Source organism: Monopterus albus, unplaced genomic scaffold (genome assembly GCF_001952655.1).
Source record: "Monopterus albus unplaced genomic scaffold, M_albus_1.0 scaffold51.1, whole genome shotgun sequence".
NCBI lineage: Eukaryota > Metazoa > Chordata > Actinopteri > Synbranchiformes > Synbranchidae > Monopterus > Monopterus albus.
This window is the reverse complement of record NW_018127931.1, coordinates 4,044,973-4,066,390: the sequence shown is the minus strand read 5'-3', so window position 1 is coordinate 4,066,390 and position 21,418 is coordinate 4,044,973. Positions and strand designations below refer to the sequence as shown.

The window sequence follows — 21,418 nt, the reverse complement described above, 5'->3', positions numbered from 1 at the left end:
ATTCTTGCCTGTGACTCTTTGAATAAACCAGCACGGTTATATTTTTTATATACTCAAGTGGTCTGAGTCGTCCCTCTGAGTTCCTGGTTTGAAAGAACCGGATGAGGCTTTATAATGGAATAGAGCCTTTACCGGCCTCTATTGATCTTGTACTTGGAGCTTGTTCCTGTGCTACCAGGATTAGTGCCTCTGTGCTGTCTTTCAGTCCAGCTTTGTCCAGCCACTGGTAGGGTTTTTTGATATCAGCCACTTCTTCTATTTGATGGTGATACATAAGGTGCAGAGGTTTGTCCTTCCATGAGGGTTCCTGCTCTTCCTTCCCTCTGGTTTCTGCTGTCTGAGGTATTCACTAAGCACATCGTCACTCGGGGCCATCTTCCAGATGTATTCATGAATTTTTGTTGTTTCATCCTGGATAGTGGCTCTGACGCTCACTAATCCCCGGCCTCCTTCCCATGCCTGCCTGCCATTGTGTATTTGACAAACAAATTTGCGTTCTCATTTCAGTCAACTGGAGACCTACAATACCATTTACATAAGGTATACAAAATCTATGGCTGTTTTAAAGTGCCTTAGATTTTGTGATTTAGATTGTCTCACCTATGTATCTACTTTATATTTCATTTTTATCATGTGGCATTTGTGCAGACGGCAAAGTAAGAATTTCATTCTACAGGGAAACATGTTTCCTCACTGTCCATATGACAAACACTTAACTTGGTTTTATAAAGAAAGATTCTAATGAAAAGATGTCACAGTAGCACTAACTATTTGTTTAGCAGGTGGTATCTGATGGAGAGCACTCTCTCTAACAAAGATGGAGACTGATTACAAAACCACAGACTGAGGATTATTGTATGTTTTTTATTTTTATTTTAGCAGAATTAAATAATTAGCTGTTTAACATGAATTTATTTTCCATACAAACAGAACTGAATGTACAACAGTAGGCTTGAGAGTATTGATCGGCATAGACATCTCACCTCATACATGGTAATGTCTTGAAATGAAACGAATGGACGAATTGAAATGGGTGGCTGTACTTATAATGGTTGTGTTCACAGTGACATTTGATCTCTGAAATTGGCAGTACTTTCCACTCCGCTCTATTCCAGCCTGCCTTCCAAAAAACAAAGTAATATTTTAACATTCAGTTGAGCTTAACCAGGTTCTTTGACAGCAGTTTTTTTTTTTTTTTATACAAGTTTTACATATTAAACACAGGCATTAGTGGAATTTGAGGCTTATTCCTGGCAATGCCAGGCTCTCTCCATGCAGCTCTTATACAGTTGATTGTTGTGTTAGAGAGGCTTAATTAGACTCCTGATAACTCTTGAAACTTATTTACAGTGGGTACGGAAAGTATTCAGACCCCCTTAAAATTTTCACTCTTTGTTATATTGCAGCCATATGCTAAAATCATTTAAGTTCATTTTTTTCCTCATTAATGTACACACAGCACCCCATATTGACAGAAAAACACAGAATTTTTGACATTTTTGCAGATTTATTAAAAAAGAAAAACTGAAATATCACATGGTCATAAGTATTCAGACCCTTCGCTGTGACACTCATATATTTAACTTAGGTGCTGTCCATTTCTGCTGATCATCCCTGAGATGGTTCTACACCTTCATTTGAGTCCAGCGGTGTTTGATTATACTGATTGGACGTGATTAGGAAAGCCACACACCTGTCTATATAAGACCCTACAGCTCACACTGCATGTCAGAGCAAATGAGAATCATGAGGTCAAAGGAACTGCCTGAAGAGCTCAGAGACAGAATTGTGGCAAAGCACAGATCTGGCCAAGGTTACAAAAAAAAATTTCTGCTGCACTTAAGGTTCCTAAGAGCACAGGGGCCTCCATAATCCTTAAATGGAAGACGTTTGGGACGACCACAACCCTTCCTAGAGCTGGCCGTCCGGCCAAACTGAACTATCGGGGGAGAAGAGCCTTGGTGAGAGAGGTACAGAAGAACCCAAAGATGACTGTGGCTGAGCTCCAGAGATGCAGTCGGGAGATGGGAGAAAGTTGTAAAAAGTCAACCATCACTGCAGCCCTCCACCAGTCGGGGCTTTAGGGCAGAGTGCCCCGACAGAAGCCTCTCCTCAGTGCAAGACACATGAAAGCCTGCATGGAGTTTGCTAAAAAACACCTGAAGAACTCCAAGATGGTGAGAAATAAGATTCTCTGGTCTGATGAGACCAAGATAGAACTTTTTGGCCTTAATTCTAAGCGGTACGTGTGGAGAAATCCAGGCACTGCTCATCACCTGTCCAATACAGTCCCAACAGTGAAGCATGGTGGTGGCAGCATCATGCTATGGGGGGGTGTTTTTCAGCTGCAGGGACAGGACGACTGGTTGCAATCGAGGGAAGGATGAATGCGGCCAAGTACAGGGATATCCTGGACGAAAACCTTCTCCAGAGTGCTCAGGACCTCAGACTGGGCCGAAGGTTCACCTTCAAACAAGACAATGACCCTAAGCACACAGCTAAAATAACGAAGGAGTGGCTTCACAACAACTCCGTGACTGTTCTTGAATGGCCCAGCCAGAGCCCTGACTTAAACCCAATTGAGCATCTCTGGAGAGACCTGAAAATGGCTGTCCACCAACGTTTACCATCCAACCTGACAGAACTGGAGAGGATCTGCAAGGAGGAATGGCAGAGGATCCCCAAATGCAGGTGTGAAAAACTTGTTGCATCATTCCAATGAGCTTAAATGATTTTAGCATATGGCTGCAATATAACAAAGAGTGAAAATTTTAAGGGGGTCTGAATACTTTCCGTACCCACTGTAAGTTACAGTTTCAAATGGTGAGGTACTGACTATCATTGCATCTCACTTTAACTAATGTCCTCTTTAATGTTGCTGGTTGCTGCATGTTTTGGTTTGGTTGGCGCTGTACACGCTGGACAGGTCGCCAGTCTATCACAGGGCTGACACTTACAGACAACCCAACACACCCACATTCACTCCTATGGGCAATTTAGAGTGGCCAGTCAACCTAAGATACATATTTTAAATATTTTAATTGCTATATATATATTTGTTTTTTTGTTTTTGTTCCCCCCCAAAGTTGCATTATATTATGTAGCAATGCAGTTGAACCACTAGAATTGTCTATGAATTGTCTTTGTGAAAACACTGCTTGGTCCAGCTCTGTTTCTCTTTCCATACACTTGCAATATGTCACATTTATTTCCTTCCTATTTCATATACAGTATATCTGCTCAACCCTTCCATTTTTCATCATGCACTAAAGACAGTCAAGTTGTGAGTGCAAGTTGTAATTGCCACGGTTTGCACCATTGCTTCCTGTTTGTTGTTTTCCCCCCGTCTTTCCCTCCCGCTCTGCCATGTCACTCTTATCAGCTCTGATCATCCCCACCTGCAGCTCGTTATCTCTTGGTTCAGTTCACTACATATACGCCCTTTTTCTGTTTTATGCTTGCTGGTTCATTGACTATCTCATGCCTGTGTTCCTACCTACACTCACCCAATTGCTGACGATCTTATCCCTTGCCTGTGTGACTACCCAATGCTCCTCTGCTTCCTGATCTTCTGTTTGGCTTAAGCTGCAGACACCACGCTCTGTCGCTGAGTAAGTTACTCACCTGCTACTTACCTGTTTCTCCTGCTCTCTGGTGTGTGTGGAAGACCTACACCTCATGCTCTCCTGCTGATTAAGCTACTCACCAGCAACTTACTTGTTCATCCTGTGTGAGTGATATCTGCACATCTAGCTATCCAGAGAGTCAAGCTACTCACCGCCTACTGACCTGTTCCTTATGTTCTCTGGCATGGGTACAAACTACACACTGACCTTCTCTGCTGAAGAGCTACTCACCTGCCTCTTACCTGATTATCCTGTTTCCCGAGACTCATCACCACACCACACACTTCCCCTGTCCTCTGAGGTGGAGACATTTTTCACACTGCCAGCTTGCCTTCATCTCCAGTTCCCCACTTCCTGCCTACTTCATCTCCAGTGTCACGCTACCTGCCTCCTTCAACCCCAGCACCCCGTAGCCTGCCTACTTCATCTCCAGTGTCACGCTACCTGCCTGCTTCAACCCCAGCACCCCGCAGCCTGCCTCTTTCATCTCCAGTGTCACGCTACCTGCCTGCTTCAACCCCAGCACCCCGCAGCCTGCCTCTTCCATCCAGAACCTGCTCTGCCTCAGTCCCATCCAGTTCCTGCTTGGCCTCTGTTCTCCTTTTTTCATCCACCCAGTATCTCGTTCCTGATTAATTAAAAAAAAAAAAACTCTCTTTTGTTTCATTCCTATGCCTGTGTCTGCCTATTGGGTCCACCTGTACCTGCCACACCATGACAGTAATAGGTGGTAATCATCATTCTTCCCCTGATAAAACGGTGTCAAATGACACTGCTGTTCTGTGCCCTTGGTCTTTTGGTTGTGGAAGAAAGAAGGTTGTGGAGGCAAAAAACAAGGAGAAACCATAAGAAATGGGTGAAATCATGGATACTGCAGTGACAGCCAATCAGAGTTGTCTCTCTCTCACCAATGAGGCCTGACCGCTGACACCAATTCAACATGTCAAATCAGCCGAGAAGTTACCAACAGAGGCTGACTAGTAGCAACAGTGCGGGACACACCAGGAAGATGAGCCCCAACAGATGCTCACTGACAGCCCTATGGTGGCTGATGGCCGACCATCGGCTTGATTTCAACGGCCATATTTTACACAGAAATACTCTTTATTCGGAACCTAATTGATGCTGATGATATATTACAACCATGATATCATTCTGCACTCCACAATATGCCACATTTGGGGCTCTGATTTTGTGTATTTTTTTTCTCGCATTTGAATGAGAGATGTTCCTTAAAGGCATAATGATGATGCTGGTGATGTTATTGTCATGGTGAATAAACAAACTGATAATAATCTCTTATGGGTCACCTGAAATAAAACGTAGGGCTGGCACTGGTACAATTGATATATACTTCTCAAAAAAATTAAGGGAACAATTGATCATCACAGTATAACAAGAGGAGCACTCCAAGAGCCCTATAAAATGACCACCAGCAGGCTACTGGTGTGCATGTTTCTGACCAAACTGTCAGAAATAGACTCCATGAGGGTGGCACAAGTGCCCAGCACCATGGAGTTCGTTTGGCATTTGCCAGAGAACACAAGAATTGGCAGATCCACCACTACTGCCCCGTTGTCTTCACAGATGAGAGCAGATTCACATTGAGCAGATGTGACAGGTGAGAAAGAGTCTTTTCTGAGAGAGTTTCTCTATCTTTTGTTACGCTTTGTCAGGTTGAGCACTTCACGTTACACCCCTTGCCTATCTGTTCGGTATCCCATTATATTAAAAATTCCTTGGCCTGTATCCACATATTTGGGTCCTCCCTGTTTCCAAGACCTAACATACACCCGACGTACTGTATGTCCCAGAAGCACAGAGGCAGAGGATATTGTAACAAGCATCTGAGAAAATGTTGGTCCAACAAATAAGACAAGGTTCTCGCCTGAATTAAAGACGATTATTATTAATTTATGCACACACAGCAACAAGAGCAGCATATATTGTGAGTTAAGCCTATCTCACACACGCTCACTCTCACGAACATTTACAAGCTCCCCACAGCTGTGTTATTGCACCATTGAAGCCTGTTGTCTGTCTCTCTCTCTCTCTCTTTCTCTCAGTACTGTGCCAGAGTCAGCTACACTGTCAGATCTCACCACCATTACAGATGCATACACACTCATTCTGATGTGGGACCATCCTGGCTTGGTTTGATAAAGATTATTTTTTTATGTGATGCTACTTCACTTCAGTGGACTAAAGTTCCTTTCTCTGCTCACCCCACGAAATGTACAAGCAGATGTAATGTGAGGTTCCTTACCAATTGTTCTAAAACTTTCTGAGATACTCAAAATGCCTTGTCAAAAGTCGGCATGATGTTTCAAGACAGAGACATGTTGTTTGTCAGTGGTACTCAGTAGTAAGCTTGGAGACATTTGAAAAACTTTACCATGCCTTTTGTTTATGTCCTATGAAGTCACTGCTATTCTACCTGTAGGGACTTCATAGGTTATTTTCCTTTCCTATATAGCACTTGTCTTGTTATAATAATCAAACACAAAAAGTAGCCTTTCATTCCCTCTTTGCAACTTATTATGGAGCATGTAACTGTGACATGAGATACTGTAAAATGTTGTAAATTTGTTTATATGCCATGACGAATCGAGTTACCTATATCATAAAGAAATATTACATTGCCATGGCAGTGAGGCTGTTGGAAATTATTACTTCACAAAGACCACAAAATGAAAACACGTTTTCACCCTGATATAGGCCCTATGAATTTTTTCATAATATTACTTTAAATTCTGGCAAATTCACTATAAACTCACTGTTGCACCACATATAAAGAAACTATACAGTAGAAATGTTCTGTGTTGCTGTTTTAGGAAATAAAAGCCTCTAATTCACAGTTACGTATTTCAGACGTCCCATGAATATCAGGAGCCTCACAATGATTTTCATTAAGGGCAGTGGGCGGCGCACGCACACAACCCTTCTCATATAGCCATTTACATGAGTGCGCGTCCAAGCAGCCCGCGGACCGGCACTCCTTTGACCAAACGCATCCGAACCAGGCTGTGCCGAACCACACCGACCCGAGTCAACCCGATTCGAGCATTTGTTCTTGTCTCCTCACACAGGAAGGGTGACCTGGTAGTGCATGTTTATGCACCCGATCTGCCGTATAAAACCTCATTCTGTATATTTGCATTAAATTTTGCCGAGCCTATGGAGACGGCTGTTTCCAGAACCCATATCATGATCACCCAGCTCCTCCTTTTCAGCCAATCAGGTAAGAAACTGGGATGGGGGCTTCAGATTTAACTGACTGTGGTGGCTGGCATGCGATGATGTGCATGTTTTGAACGTTGTCAGAAATTGAAGGCGCGTCTCTTGTATTCCCTCGTATATTCTGCACACTTGAAGCTGTTTCAAAATCTGCTATCGAAGAAAGATGAATTTTACATGCTGACGATATTAGTTAGAACACGGCAATTCCGACGTGGGAAATTGTTCCTATAATATGGTCCAAGTGTGACCTGGGTTCTACAGTATGAGATAGTGCGTCTCCAGATGGTTTTGGTGGGTAAACTCTGCCGTTTGAAAAAGGATGCAGCACTATGCACCCTGGTCTTTGTGAGCTCCCAAGTGCTGTAAGCTACGTCTTATGTTTAAAAATTCTTTAGTAGTCTCTCTCTCTCTCTCTCTCTCTCTCTCTCTCTCCATCAGTTTGCCCCTTTGCCAACTGTGTGACCGAAACAACAAACACCACAGTCATCAGGGTGCTGTTACAGTCCCATGTTATCACGGAGAGGAGTCAATTGCATTACTTTTCATAAAGTCCCTGGGGACAAGGGAATTTCCATTTGCATCTTTATCCAAAACACATGCAATACCATGTTCACGTTTTAGTTTTTAAAGGAAGCAGTAACTCCTGTTTAAGTTGTGAGATCCTGATATCATGAACTGTTGCTTTGCCTATTTTTGCCTTGTTAACTTTTGCTTTATTATCTTTAACATGCAGTTTTGTTTTTATTCTCATGCAAGTCATACATCTCTCATTTTTAAGCAGCGTCCATACTGACACCTAATAATACATTTGACAACAAGGGCACTTTTAAGGTATCTTTTTAATAGAGCTGGGGTACTCCTTTCCTGTTGTAATTCCAATTTACAATTTAATTTTAACTGAAAGGGTTACATTAAACCAAGTGATCTAGTCGGACAGAAAACAGGAGCATTTGTTGGAAGTTAAAGTTTCATTTTTCTCCATTCAAGCTTTTTTGTATATGAGAACCTGCTGTAAAAACAGCATGAATGCATGTTAGAGAGGCAGATGAATGGTGAGTTCCAGGCATAGCTTTTCCCGAATTGCTGACAAATATCCCTTTTATTGTTCAGAGAAATGCTTTCGGTTTAAAAAGAGACAAAGGCAGAAATCAGAAGTGAAACCATGTATTTTCTTTTTCTTCAGAAATGGTTGACATTGTTCTAGTGTATTCATCTGGTAAGCTGGAGATAGCTTTGTTATTTTAGGTGGTGATTGGTTTGATGGAAGTTCACAGAGGCTTGTCAAGTGTTGAATTCCAATATAAGTGGGGCACAGGACAAACCTTTTTCCCAGTGAAAAGGTTCATCAGGGCCCTGCAGCTGTGACCATTTGGTAGTTTGAAAGTTAACTCCCACCCCTACCAGCTGCCCCTTAGTCAGACACACATATTTCAATAGAAATTTTTGGGTGGGAACTTAGTCTCCCCTCCAACTTTCCACATACTTTTTAAAACAGTAGTAATGCACATATGTAATAAGTAAATGTACATACTGTATGTAAATGCTTTTATTTATGTAAGGGTTATGTTTGTAATTCTATGAATGTATATATGTGTCTCTGAATGTGTGTGTGTGTGTGTGTGTATGTGCCTTTGTATTACTTGCATCATGAGGACCAAAACCTGTTAACACACTCACACTGTGGGGACTCGGCCATCCTTGTGGGAACCAGAAGCTAGTCCCCATGAAGAAATCACTGAATTTTAGGGTGGCAACATGGTTTAGGGTTAGGATGAGTTAGGGTCTGGTGTTAGGCAAGTAGTGGTTATGGTTAAGGCTAGGATAAGTCTACAGGAAATTAATGTAAGTCAATGTAAAGTCCCCACAAGGAATGAAAACACTGTGTGTGCGTGGTATCTGCCAGACAAGCGAAGAATTGGGGGCATGACCCTGCACTGAAAGATAGAAAAAAGAAGGGATGGTTTTGTATCCATGGCAATAGAGAGTGGCAGAGCAGGAAGCCGACAGGAAGTCAGGGTGCTCCACACGCCATCGGGGATTCTTCTGTTGTCATGACGCTGTGAACTGTTGTCCTGGAAACTCTGCTCATTCAGGCTGAATGCTAATGCAAAACATGCTGACTGGAAATCTATCATCCACAGCCTTCACATCTCCACACTTGTTGATAAACGAGCTTAGGGATCTTCAAACTTTTATTCCTGTAAACTGTCAGCACATAGATTTAACTATAATTTGCAACATATAAACATTATTTGCATTCTTTTACATTCAACTCAAAATGTACATAAAGCAAAGACAAAACATCCTGCAGCACAATATTTTTTCCAGCTCTTTAGGAAGCCATTGGTTTTATTTGTTTTTTTGTGTACTATTGCTGCTCGTGTGGTTCATGGGCCTGCTTGGGCTTTATAATTTATGATCACTTTTGTTTCCTTCTATAGCCTTATAGTATGCATAATGGCACTCCTCAGTGTGCGACATCACATTTCATTCAGTCAGGTTGTTCCGTTTTGTCTCTTTTGCTTTAACACAGCACAAATAAGCAAAAAAGTTAAGACTGCAAACTTTATTTATGACCGTGCAACACTGTTGTAAAAGGGCAGAGAACAATCAGAGATCCACGCCATCCAGCTCACACTCTGCTCAGACACAAAAACTGCACATACAGCCTCAGGCACAGCAGGGCGGACAGTATCGTTGCACACAGAACAAAACTTTACAACAGCTTTTTCCCTGCTGCAGTAAGACTGATGGCAAATACGAAAATGTGAGAAATGTGAGAATATACAGTATGTGTAATAACACCTTACTAGACATATACAATAACCCCTCACTACCTCTCAAGCGTAATGCCATATCCAACTCCGCCATGTGAATTACTAAGTGCGATGTTTGAAGTTCACTCTGGGAAATACTATTACCCTATTTTTGTGTATTGTGTTTTAATACTTTGTCGCCCTTATGTAACTTTTTATTTTAAGACCCTATTTTCAGGATCCACAATGTCTGATCAAGTGATGTTTGGGCGTGTCCATGTTCATTTCAGTAATTTGACAATGAGGAAAAATGGTTCAAGTGCCTGTACTATTTTTAGAAGTACCAGAGTGCACCCATGACACATGCATGTGCACACACAAGGTTAAGTTGTGGCTCATTTCAAGGGCCACTTTTCATATGGTGGCAAGTTTATATATACTAAAATTAATCAACTGTAATTACCTACACGATCAAAGATTAGACTGACAGAATAACTGTGTGAATTATTAGCCACTTGTCAGTGTGAATGTTATAATCTTTTTATTAGGACATAATCTCCATGGGGGACTGGGGATACATCCCACCCAAATATATGAAAAACAGAAATTTGTTCACCCCAATATTTGTCATGATCAGTCATCTACAGTACACCTCATAAAGATATAAGAAAATAAGTGTTCTCCACTCAAAAGTGCTAAACCAACTCAAAAACATACTGAATGTTTGCTAAAAAACTCCTGCTTCATCTTGGTTTACATGTCAACCAGCAACAGTGAACACATCAGCTGTGCGCTGGGCCCACGCCTGGGTAGCATATGCCCTGGTTGTGTCATGTAGGCCTACAGCTGATCACTCATACGTAAACAGGTAAAACAGTCTGTGTGTGTGGTTAAAGTTAGAGTAGTGTTTCAAATATTATCTCAGTTTGATTTTATTAGACTTTTGTGGAGCCAAAGGGGTGCAGAGGACTGTGTGATACCCCATCTGGCTAGACATAGTGCAGTGTTACCTTTCAGTGTGTGTTTATGTGTATATGTCCATGTTTTTAACCCCAGCTGTTCAGCTGTATTATGACCTCCAACACAGGGCCACAAATTCTCACAGTCACCTCTTATTACGCACACACAGTCACAAAACTTACTCTCTTGCCCCACTTTCTTGTCCACACACCCACACACACAGATTCCAGCGATCGGCTTGCCTGGTAAGGTTTTATGTTGCAGCTTTAATGCAGTAGTTTCCCTGTGGAACAATGCCTGGTTTGTTTAGCACTCAGAAACAATATCCTTCATTTACTGTCGAGCTTAATCTTATTAACATACAACCTATACTGGTCGTCTTCATTCTGAGGCTTCCTTTATTCAACTGGACAGAGTAGATGAAAGGGACATGTCTCCATGTCTCTTTCCTTTCTGTCTGACTTTGTTTTTGTACAGTATATCCTTCTCCTTAATGCTCCCTCCAGAGGAGCTGGAACATGTTGCCGGATAGAGGGACGCCTGCACTTCCTTGCAAAACCTGCTACTACCGCAAACCCAACCCTGGATGAACAGATGATAATGGATGGATGGAACAGGCTATTATTAATCTGAAGTAACAAAGTTTTATTTGTAAAATAAATGCAGAATAATAGCTTAAGTAATTTCCTCTGAACTGTCAATCACAGGTAGATGAAGTACTTACAGTGGCAAGAAAAAGAATGTGAACCTTTTGGAATTTCATGGTTTTCTGCATTAATTTGTCATAAAATGTGATCTGATCTTAATCTAAGTCAAGAGTACTGATGAATATAATGTGCCAACAAAAGCAACACAAAAAAATTTGATCTTTCATGTCTTTTATGAAGACACTCATTCAACAATCAAAACGGTAGTAGAAAAGGTAACTGAACCCCTGGAATTAATAACTGGTTGGTCAGGGTTGTTTATTTACCTCAGTGATGAGTCTTCATTGTGCTCCTGGGGTCATTTTGACTGGGTGCCCACCTCTTGGTAGAGTAGCCATAGTCCCAAAGTGTCTCCATTTGTAGATCATTTGCCTAACTGTACAGTGGTGAATTTCTAAAGTCTTTGAAATCACTTTAACCCTTTCCAGCTTTATGTAAATCAACAATTCTTGATCGTAGATCCTCTGAAAGGTCTTTATGGTGAGGCATGGCTCACATAAGCATATTCTTCTTGTGTGGAGCAAACTCAAAAGGTTTGAGTGGTTTTTATAAGACAGAGTAGCTCTAGTCCACACCTCCAAACTAATTTTCTTAACAAGACTCCAGGTATGCTAACACCTGACTCCACTTACCTTTTTTGAGGTCATTAACTCAAGGGTTCACATGCTTTTTCCATTAACACTAAATATGATCAAATCAAATCAAATTTTATTTGTATAGCACCAAATCACAACAAAAGTAATCTCAGGACATTTTACAGAGTAAGGTCTAGACGTTTGGGGTGAGTGGATAGAGAAGAGAGAAAAGAAGAAAAGCAACAAGACACAAACAATCAAACACTGGTCAGGTTGATGTGGCCGGTGACTGCTCAACAGAGACGTAGAGCTCCAGAGCCAGGGCAACCTGCAGAAAGGTACAGGGAGAGAGAGAGGACACACTATGGGAGAGAGGAGACACAAAGTTAGTGATGTGTAATGGTGGCATATAGATGCATAGAGAGAGAGGAAAGCAGAGGAGATGGGAAGGGAGGGGAGGAGAGGAGAGAAACTCAGAGCATCATGGAGCCCCCCCAGCAGTCTAGGCCTATAGCAGCATAACTAAGGGAAGGCTCAGGGTCACCTGATCCAGCCCTAACTATAAGCTTTATCAAAAAGGAAAGTCTTAAGTCTATTCTTAAAGGTAGAGAGGGTGTCCACCTCCCGAACTGAGACTGGGAGTTGGTCCATAAGGAGAGGAGCTTGATAGCTAAAGGCTCTGCCTCCCATTCTACTTCTGTGGACTCTAGGAACCACAAGTAAACCTGCACTCTGAGAGCGAAGTGCTCTGTTAGGATGATAAGGCTCTACGAGGTCTTTAAGATACGATGGAGCCTTGTCATTAAAAGCTTTGTATGTTAGGAGAAGGATTTTAAATTCTATTCTGGATTTTATAGGGAGCCAGTGGAGAGAGCCTAATATGGGAGAGATATGATCTCTCTTGCTGGTTCCTGTCACTACTCTGGCTGCAGCATTTTGGATTAACTGGGGACTTTTTAGGGAATTATTAGGACATCCTGATAGTAAAGAGTTACAGTAGTCCAGCTTGGAAGTAACAAATGCATGGACCAGTTTTTCAGCATCACTTTGAGACAGGATGCTCCTGATTTGCACAATATTGCGCAGGTGAAAGAAGGAAGTTCTAGAGACTTGGTTTATGTGTGATTTAACGGACATATCCTGATCAAAAATGACTCCAAGGTTCCTCACAGCAGTACTGGAGGCGAGAGCTATGTCATCTAAAGTAAATATATGATTAGACAGCAGATTTCTAAGGTTTTCAGGCCCAAGCACAATGACTTCAATTTTGTCAGACTTTACAAGAAGTTACAGGTCATCCAGGCCTTTATGTCTTTAAGATATGCTTGAAGTTTGGTGACCTGATTCATTTGGCTTCATAGATAAATATAACTGAGTATCATCTGCATAGCAGTGGAAATTTATGCTGTGCTTCCTGATAATATTCCCTAAAGGGAGCATGTATAAAGTGAAGAGAATTGGACCTAACACTGAGCCCTGAGGAATGCCTATGACTAACCTCAGTCTGTGTGGAAGATTCATCATTAACATGAACAAATGGAAATCTTTCTGATAGGTAAGATTTGAACTAACTTAGTGCAGTTCCTTTAATCCCAATAACATGTTCAAGTCTCTGCAGTAAGATGCTGTGATCAATGGTGTTAAAAGCAGCACTGAGATCTAAGAAGATGGAGAAAGTCCTTTATCTGAGTATAGGCGAGGTTTGTGAAGAGTGAACTAATCTGTGTGTGGTCAGAGTGAGCTGGGTCTGAAGCAGCTGGAGGTTGACGGTGAGGCTGTGGAGGTATTTGGGGTGGAGAGGACTGTTCACTCTGTGGAGGACAGCCCCACCACCTGGCAGTGCTACTTCTTGGATGATGGGTAAGATAAATGACTATATACATCTCTAGGCTCTTAGACAAGTTCACTGCCACCACTGTGGATGAAACAGGTAGAGAGAGGTTAATCAGATCTAATATCAATGTGTTCATTAGGGGAAAGACGTCTTTGAGCAGCACTGTGGCTCTGTGTCATCCAGTGCTGAAAAGAAACCTGGGGTTGTTCTTATTTTCCTCAGTCAGTGATGAAAAAATGTGGTTCTGGCACTACGAAGGGCTTTTTTATATGTTATTAAACTATCTTTCCAGGCTATGAAAAATTCTTCTGACTTAGTGGAGCGCCACCTCCTTTCCATTTTTCGTGATGCCTGCTTTAGGGAGCGGAGCTGCGAGCTGTACCACGGGGCTAGCCTCATAATCCATTAATGGGAATTCAAAAGTTATTAGAAAATGGTCAGACAGAAGAGGGTTATGGGGAAAAACTATTAAGTGTTCAGTTTTGATGCCATATGTCAGAACCAGATCAAGAGTGTGATTAAAACAGTGAGTGGGTTTATTTACAGTTTGAGAGAAGCCAACTGAGTCTAATAATGAACAGAATGCATTGTTGAGGCTGTCATTGTCGGCATCTACATGGATATTAAAGTCGCTTACTATGATTATTTTATCTGTACTAAGCACTAAATCAGACAGAAAGTCTGAGAATTCACTTAAAAACTCTGAATAAGTAGCAGGTGGACGGTATACAATAACAAACAGAACAGGCTTTTGAGTTTTCCAGTTTGGGTGTGAGAGACTCAGGGTGAGACTTTCAAATGAGTTATAACTATGTTTAGGTCTAGGGTTGATTAATAGGCTTGTGTCAAACATCGCTGCCACACCTCCACCCCTTCCTGTGTTTCGAGGGATGTGACAGTTACTGTGACTAGGTGGAGTGGATTCATTTAGGCTGACATATTCTTGCTGCTGTAACCATGTTTCAGTAAGACACAATAAGTCAATGTGATGTTCACTTATCAAATCATTCACTTACAGAGATTTAGATGAGAGAGATCTGATATTTAATAGTCCACATTTGATTGTCCTATTACTTTCTACTATAAGAGGAGTCATCTTAATTTTAATTAGGTTCTTATGAATAACTCCTCTGGAGTTGATTTTTGATTTATATACAGCTGCAAAGAGACAGCAGAGAGGTGTGTAAGACTGCGATCCTGTGTCCTGGACTCAACTCTGTGTTGTCATAATTTAGGTAAAATAAACTTGTCCAGATTTCTAAATATGAGAGCTGCACTGTCCAAAGTGGGATGGATGCCGTCTCTGCTAATCAGGCCAGGTTTTCCCCAAAATGTTTTCCAGTTGTGTATGAAACCCACGTTATCTTCCAGGCACCAGCTAGACAACCAACGGTTGAATGATGACATGCGGCTAAACATGTCATCACTGGTGAGATTGGGCAGGGGTCCAGAGAAAACTATGGACTCCAACATTGTTTTAGCGAAGTTACACACCAACTCAACATTAATTTTAGTGACCTCCAACTGGGGAAGTCAGGAGTCATTAGCGTCGACGTGAATAACAACCTTACTGTATTTACTCCTAATGTATGTATACTGCTAGACCAATACCCGCATAGCTGGGGGTACTTCCTAGGAATAAATCTCCTAGTGGAAAAATCTGGAATTGGCAAGGAAGACATAATTGCACACCATTGTCTTGGTGCAGGGGTAGATTGTGTTTGAATACATCAGAGCTGTTTCATGTCCTATTCTCACCACTGGGGACACTCTTAATCCCTCTACATAAAGACTGGCAGATGTTGTATGTAAATGGACGTTACTCTCTGCCACACATATTAACACAAACTTATCTCTCGCCCGAGTGAGTTTCACCTTAAAATCCAAAGAACTGAGAAGTAGGCGCTTGCAAAAGAATATGTCATAGTGTAACGAGCCCACTACTTCAAATTTTTGGGACCATGCACCAAACCATGCTCTGGTGATGAGCCCTCTTTTGGGCCCTTCTGCAGCTACACTGAGAGAATCCATTTGGCCTGCAGTGTCTTTGTAAACTAATCCTGTAAAAAACTGATTATTCAAGGTGTCTTCTGAATAATTCAAAAGTGTCTCTAGCATAACACAATAGGGGTGTGTTGTACTGGACAAAGTAATGAGTTTATTCCAGACCGTGATGTCACATTGTGAAAAAATGGTATTTAACAAATAATTTATTATCCCGACTGTTTCGTCTCCAGGGATGTCTCCCCCATCACCTGTGGTTATCTTCAAACAAAGAGTCAAACAATCATTGAGCCTGTTCTTGCATATATCTTGATTGACACATACCTTTATATTTACGTTTAAACTCGTCAATTCTATTACTATTTTTTATGTCCACACTTAAATTATTCCATAGTTTTACCCCACTTATGGAAATACAAAATCTTTTTTTGGTTGTACGTATAGCATGAATTTTTAAATTTAACTGACCCCTTAAATTGTATCCCCCTTCCCTTTCTTTAAATAGTTTTTGAATTCCACCAGGTAATAAATTGCTCCTGGCTTTATACATAAACACTGCAGTCTTATATCCCACTAAATTGAAAAATTTTAACAATTTAGACTGTATGAAAGCTACGTTGGTGTGATCCCTATACCCCATCTTATGCACAATTCTTATCACTCTTTTTTGTAATATATACAATGGTTGAAGTGAGCTTTTGTATGTATTTCCCCAGTTTTCAACGCCATACTCCAAGTATGATAAAATACAAAATGCGTAGTGCTTTCCCATCCAAAATATATTTCATTTCAGGAAGACCCCGAACCACGCATTGCTATACATTATTAATCATTTCTGGGCTGTCGAACCGTGACGTCACCTGATATGTCAGCTTGGCAGCTGAGCAGAGCAGTAGACAAAACATGAAGAAAATAATGTGTGTGGCTGTTGTTTTCGTGGTGTGTATCTAAAACAATTTGACATAACATTACACATTAAGACAAATATTATGGTTACTTTTACCGTCATAATAACATTCGTCCCTGACTGCCGCCTTTCTCTGCTTTAACTAACCTTGCATTTAACAGCCTGAGGAAGACATCCTGGCTCCCACAGCATGATGGTGCCACGTGTTTGACTGTAGGGATGGCATTAATAAGGTGATGCTCAGTGCCTGATTTTCTCCACAGATACTGTACACTGTTGGATTTGTGGCTAAATAGTTCACTCTTTGTTTCATCAGACCAGAGGATTTTGCTTTTCATGGTCTGAAAGTCGTTCGAGTGCCCTTTGACAAACTCCGGGTGAGAGTACGTTTTATGGAGGAATGGCTTCCATCTGACCACTCTACCATAGAGGCCTGATTGGTGGAGTACTGCATTGATGGTTGTCCTTCTGTAAGGTTTTCCCATCTCCAGAAACAAACTCTGGATCTCATTCATAGTGACCCTTGGGATCTTCGTTACCTGACTGTCTGACCAATGCCCTTTGTTCTCAACTGTTCGGCTGGGCAGCCAGATCTGTGAAGACTGTTGGTGGTTCTAAAGCACTTCCATTTGAGAATAGTGGAGGTGTAGTGGTTTAAGTTACATGTTAATATGTAATAGAATAGAATGTTTGTGTGCTCACTTTTAAGTTCATGTGAGCTGAACAGGGTACATCTCGGTGTTGTCTCTTAACAGTGGAGACAGGAAGCTAAGCTCAGAAATTGACGTAACAGCCAAAGAAAGCTGTGGATAAAAAGAGTTAGGCTGAAGGATGTAGGAGAGGAAGAAGAATGCTAATGTGATAGTGGAGTGTGTACACGTTCGATCCCAGGCCTATGTAGTGTAGAAAGAAATTCTTGATAAAATGATATAGTGCTATGTTATGTATTTGCAAAACTGTTCAAATAATAGTTTAATCTGTTTGACCTTTGGAAATACTTGACCTGTGGACATGAAGCTGTAAGGAGGTGCAGAGCAGGACGCTTAGGTCCTTTCAGTAGGGGGAACGGACTCCGGACTCTGGACCCCGACGGACTGTACCTTGTGGCCAACAATGACTGACTGACTCTGTGACAGTCTCCTTATTTAATACTTTATCTACTTCATTGCAGGAGGAGTGATTCTGTTCTCTGTTCCCTAACTGCAAGATTGCGGGAGTGTCTCATAACTTATCGACCTGTTCAGAATTACTGTAATATTAAATGATTATTTAGTTTACATCAAGCCCTAACTACTACAGAGGCTACTGTGCTTCTGGGCACTTTCAATGCAGGCATTTTCTTGTATCCTTCCCCAGATCTGTTTCTTGACACAGTCCTTTCTCACAGGTCTGTGGACAGCTCTCTGGACCTCATGGCTTTGTTTTCACTCTGACGTACGCTGTCAACAACGAGATTTTATAGACAGGTGTATGCCTTTCCTAATTATATCCAGTGCATTAAATTAGGCACAGGTTGACTTCAGTTAAGCTGTAGAAGCGTCTCAATGACCATTAATTGGAGTTGGTTGCAGCAGAGCTCAATTGCAAGCCTTATAACTAAAGGCTCTATTCTATTATAAAGCCACGTCTGGTTCTTTCAACCAGGAACTCAGAGAGACGAAGCGGACCGCTTGAGTATATAAAAAATATAACCGTGCTGGTTTATTCAAAGGATCACAGGCAAAATTAACATCACACGTCCAGGCATCTTCCACCCCCAAAGCTGCTCGCAGGCAGCCCGGAAGAAGAAAAAGCCCTGAACCCCAGATCTCTATACAATTTAATCACTTCGTTGGGCTAGCCCCATCCTACACAGGCAACGTCAAACCGTGACGTCACCTGATGTCAGCTTGGCAGCTGACCAGAGCAGTAATCAAAACATGGAGAAAATTAAAGTGTGTGGCTCTTGATTAGTGGTGTGTATCTAAAAACATACAGGACATTCAGGGACATGTCCGAACAGTAAGCCTCGGAAAATGTTATGATTAAGATTACGGCTGAGCATATCATGCTACTAGCAATATTCATCCTGCTGGCAGACTCTGCAATCTAGCTGACCTTGGCCTAGATGCAGCCTGCAGAACTCATGACAATGCACTAAGCATTCAACAGCCTGGGCTAGACATCCTGTCTGCCTTATACATTTCTAGACAACAAATCTCTAAATATCTACCTAACTAAGAAAATACCTAACATAACAAACAAAGGGTATGAATACTTATGTAAATGGATTATGTCAGTCTTAATTAATTTACAAAACACTCCAAAAACCCGTTTTCACTTTGTCATTGCGGAATATTGTGTGTAGATTGATGACGGAGGAGGCTAAAATTTAACATAGTGAGGTGAAGGAAAACAGACTTTTGAAAATTATCAGGGCATCTTTAATTATTCTTGCAAGAAGTAGCACACAACAGATACTCAAGGGTGTCTTTGCAGTAAGCTCAAAGGAGTGAAACGTCTCGAGCTACTTATACTATTCTTTGCAGGTTTGTTGCTCTTTGTTCTGCCAGGCAAACATTTGTCCCCTCCAAGTGTGGGGGTCAGGTCACAATGTATGTTTTCTTATCAGGAGATTGCCTATGTCCTAACTTCCCAACCTAAAGAGCAATAAACTTTTACGAGCAGTTTCCTGAGTTCTTTAAGCTAAAGAATATCATTTTACAATGACTGCATATTTGTTCAGAGTAAACATTAGTTACGCACAAGAAGGAAAGCTATGTCCAGTATTTTTCCATCACTAAGTCAGAGCTGCAGGCCTGCTTTGACTGGACAGACTGAAGTTTATTTGAGACTGCAGCTACAGGCCTGGATGAACTCACTGACACTGTCACATCTTATATCAGCCTTTGTGAGGATGTCTGCATGCCAAAAAATTCCTTCTGCACATACAACAACAACAAGCCCTGGTTTACAGCCAGACTCAGGCAGCTTCGTCATGCCAAAGAGGAGGCTTACAGAAGTGGGGACAGGACTCTGTACAGCTAGGCCAGGAACACACTAACAAAGAAGATCAAAGCAGCAAAGAGGAGCTACTCTGAAAAGCTGAAAGCTCAGGTTTCAGCTAACGACCCCTCGTCTGTGTGGGGGAGCCTGAAAAGCATCACTGACTATAGGAAACCAACCCCCCCTGCTGTGGAGGACCATTAACTAGCAGACAACTTGAATGTGTTCTACTGCAGGTTTGACAAACAACACTCCTCCCCCAACAATCCCCATCCTTCCCTCCAGCCCCCCCCACCTCTAACAATCTGTGAACAGGATGTGCATGGCCTCTTTTAAAAACAAAGGATCAGAAAGGCACCAGGCCCAGATGGTGTAACCCCCTATTGCATGAAAGTAAAGTGTGTGCTGATCAGCTGCCCCCCATCTTCACACTCATCTTCAACAGGTCACTGGAGCTGTGTGAAGTCCCCTACTGCTTCAAACGCTCCAACATCATTCCAGTCCCCAAGAAAAGCCCCATCAGTGGGCTGAGCGACTACAGAACTGTCGCCCTGACATCTGTAGCTATGAAGTCCTTTGAAAGACTGGTGTTGGCCCACCTGAAGGACATTGTAGACCCCCTGCAGTTCACCTACTGGGCAAACAGGTCAGTGGATGATGCAGTGAACATGGCACTGCATTACATCCTGCAACACCTCGACTACCCAGGAAGTGGAGGTGACATTGGACTTCAGGAAGAGCCCCCCTACCTTACCCCCAATCACCATACTTGGCAGCACTGTATCAGCAATAAAGTCCTACAAGTTCTTAGGTTCCACTGTGTCCCAGGATCTGAAGTGGATGTCCAACATCAGAACCATCAAGAAGGCACAGCCCCACCTCTAACAATCTGTGCACAGGATGTGCATGGCCTCTTTTAAAAACAAAGGATCAGAAAGGCACCAGGCCCAGATGGTGTAACCCCCTATTGCATGAAAGTTGGCCCCCATCTTCACACTCATCTTCAACAGGTCACTGGAGCTGTGTGAAGTCCCCTACTGCTTCAAACGCTCCAACATCATTCCAGTCCCCAAGAAAAGCCCCATCAGTGGGCTGAGCGACTACAGAACTGTCGCCCTGACATCTGTAGCTATGAAGTCCTTTGAAAGACTGGTGTTGGCCCACCTGAAGGACATTGTAGACCCCCTGCAGTTCACCTACTGGGCAAACAGGTCAGTGGATGATGCAGTGAACATGGCACTGCATTACATCCTGCAACACCTCGACTACCCAGGAAGTGGAGGTGACATTGGACTTCAGGAAGAGCCCCCCTACCTTACCCCCAATCACCATACTTGGCAGCACTGTATCAGCAATAAAGTCCTACAAGTTCTTAGGTTCCACTGTGTCCCAGGATCTGAAGTGGATGTCCAACATCAGAACCATCAAGAAGGCACAGCAGAGGATGTACCTCCTGTGCCAGCTCAGGAAGTTCATCCTGCCCCAGGAGCTGCTAATACAGTTGTACAGAGGAATCATTGAGTCTGTTCTCTGCACCCCCATCACTGTCTGGTTTGTCTCAGCAACCAAACAGTACAAGTACAGGCTTCAGCGGACAGTCAGGTCTGCAGAAAAGGTCTTTGGTGTGAGCCTGCCCTCCATGGAGGACCTGTACACCTCACAGGCCAAAAGGAGGGCGGAAAGGATCACTGCAGACCCCTCACACCCCGGACACAATCTGAACTCCTCCCCTCTGGACGGCATTACAGGTCACTGTGCACCAAGACAACCAGGCACAGGGACAGTTTCTTCCCCCAGGCCATCACTCTGATGAACACTTAACCA

General features: G+C 42.4%; 1 protein-coding gene across 1 annotated transcript in view; it reads left to right on the top strand.

Annotated features, from left to right (window-relative positions):
- The first annotated feature begins 6,610 nt into the window (after window positions 1-6,610).
- Window positions 6,611-21,418, top strand: part of ptprz1b (protein tyrosine phosphatase receptor type Z1b) — an 84,940-nt gene continuing 70,132 nt past the window's right edge. The window contains exon 1 of the mRNA XM_020601530.1: window positions 6,611-6,867. Within this exon, the coding sequence (XP_020457186.1) occupies window positions 6,804-6,867 (64 nt within the window). The 5' untranslated portion in view covers window positions 6,611-6,803. The remainder of the gene's footprint in view (window positions 6,868-21,418) is intronic.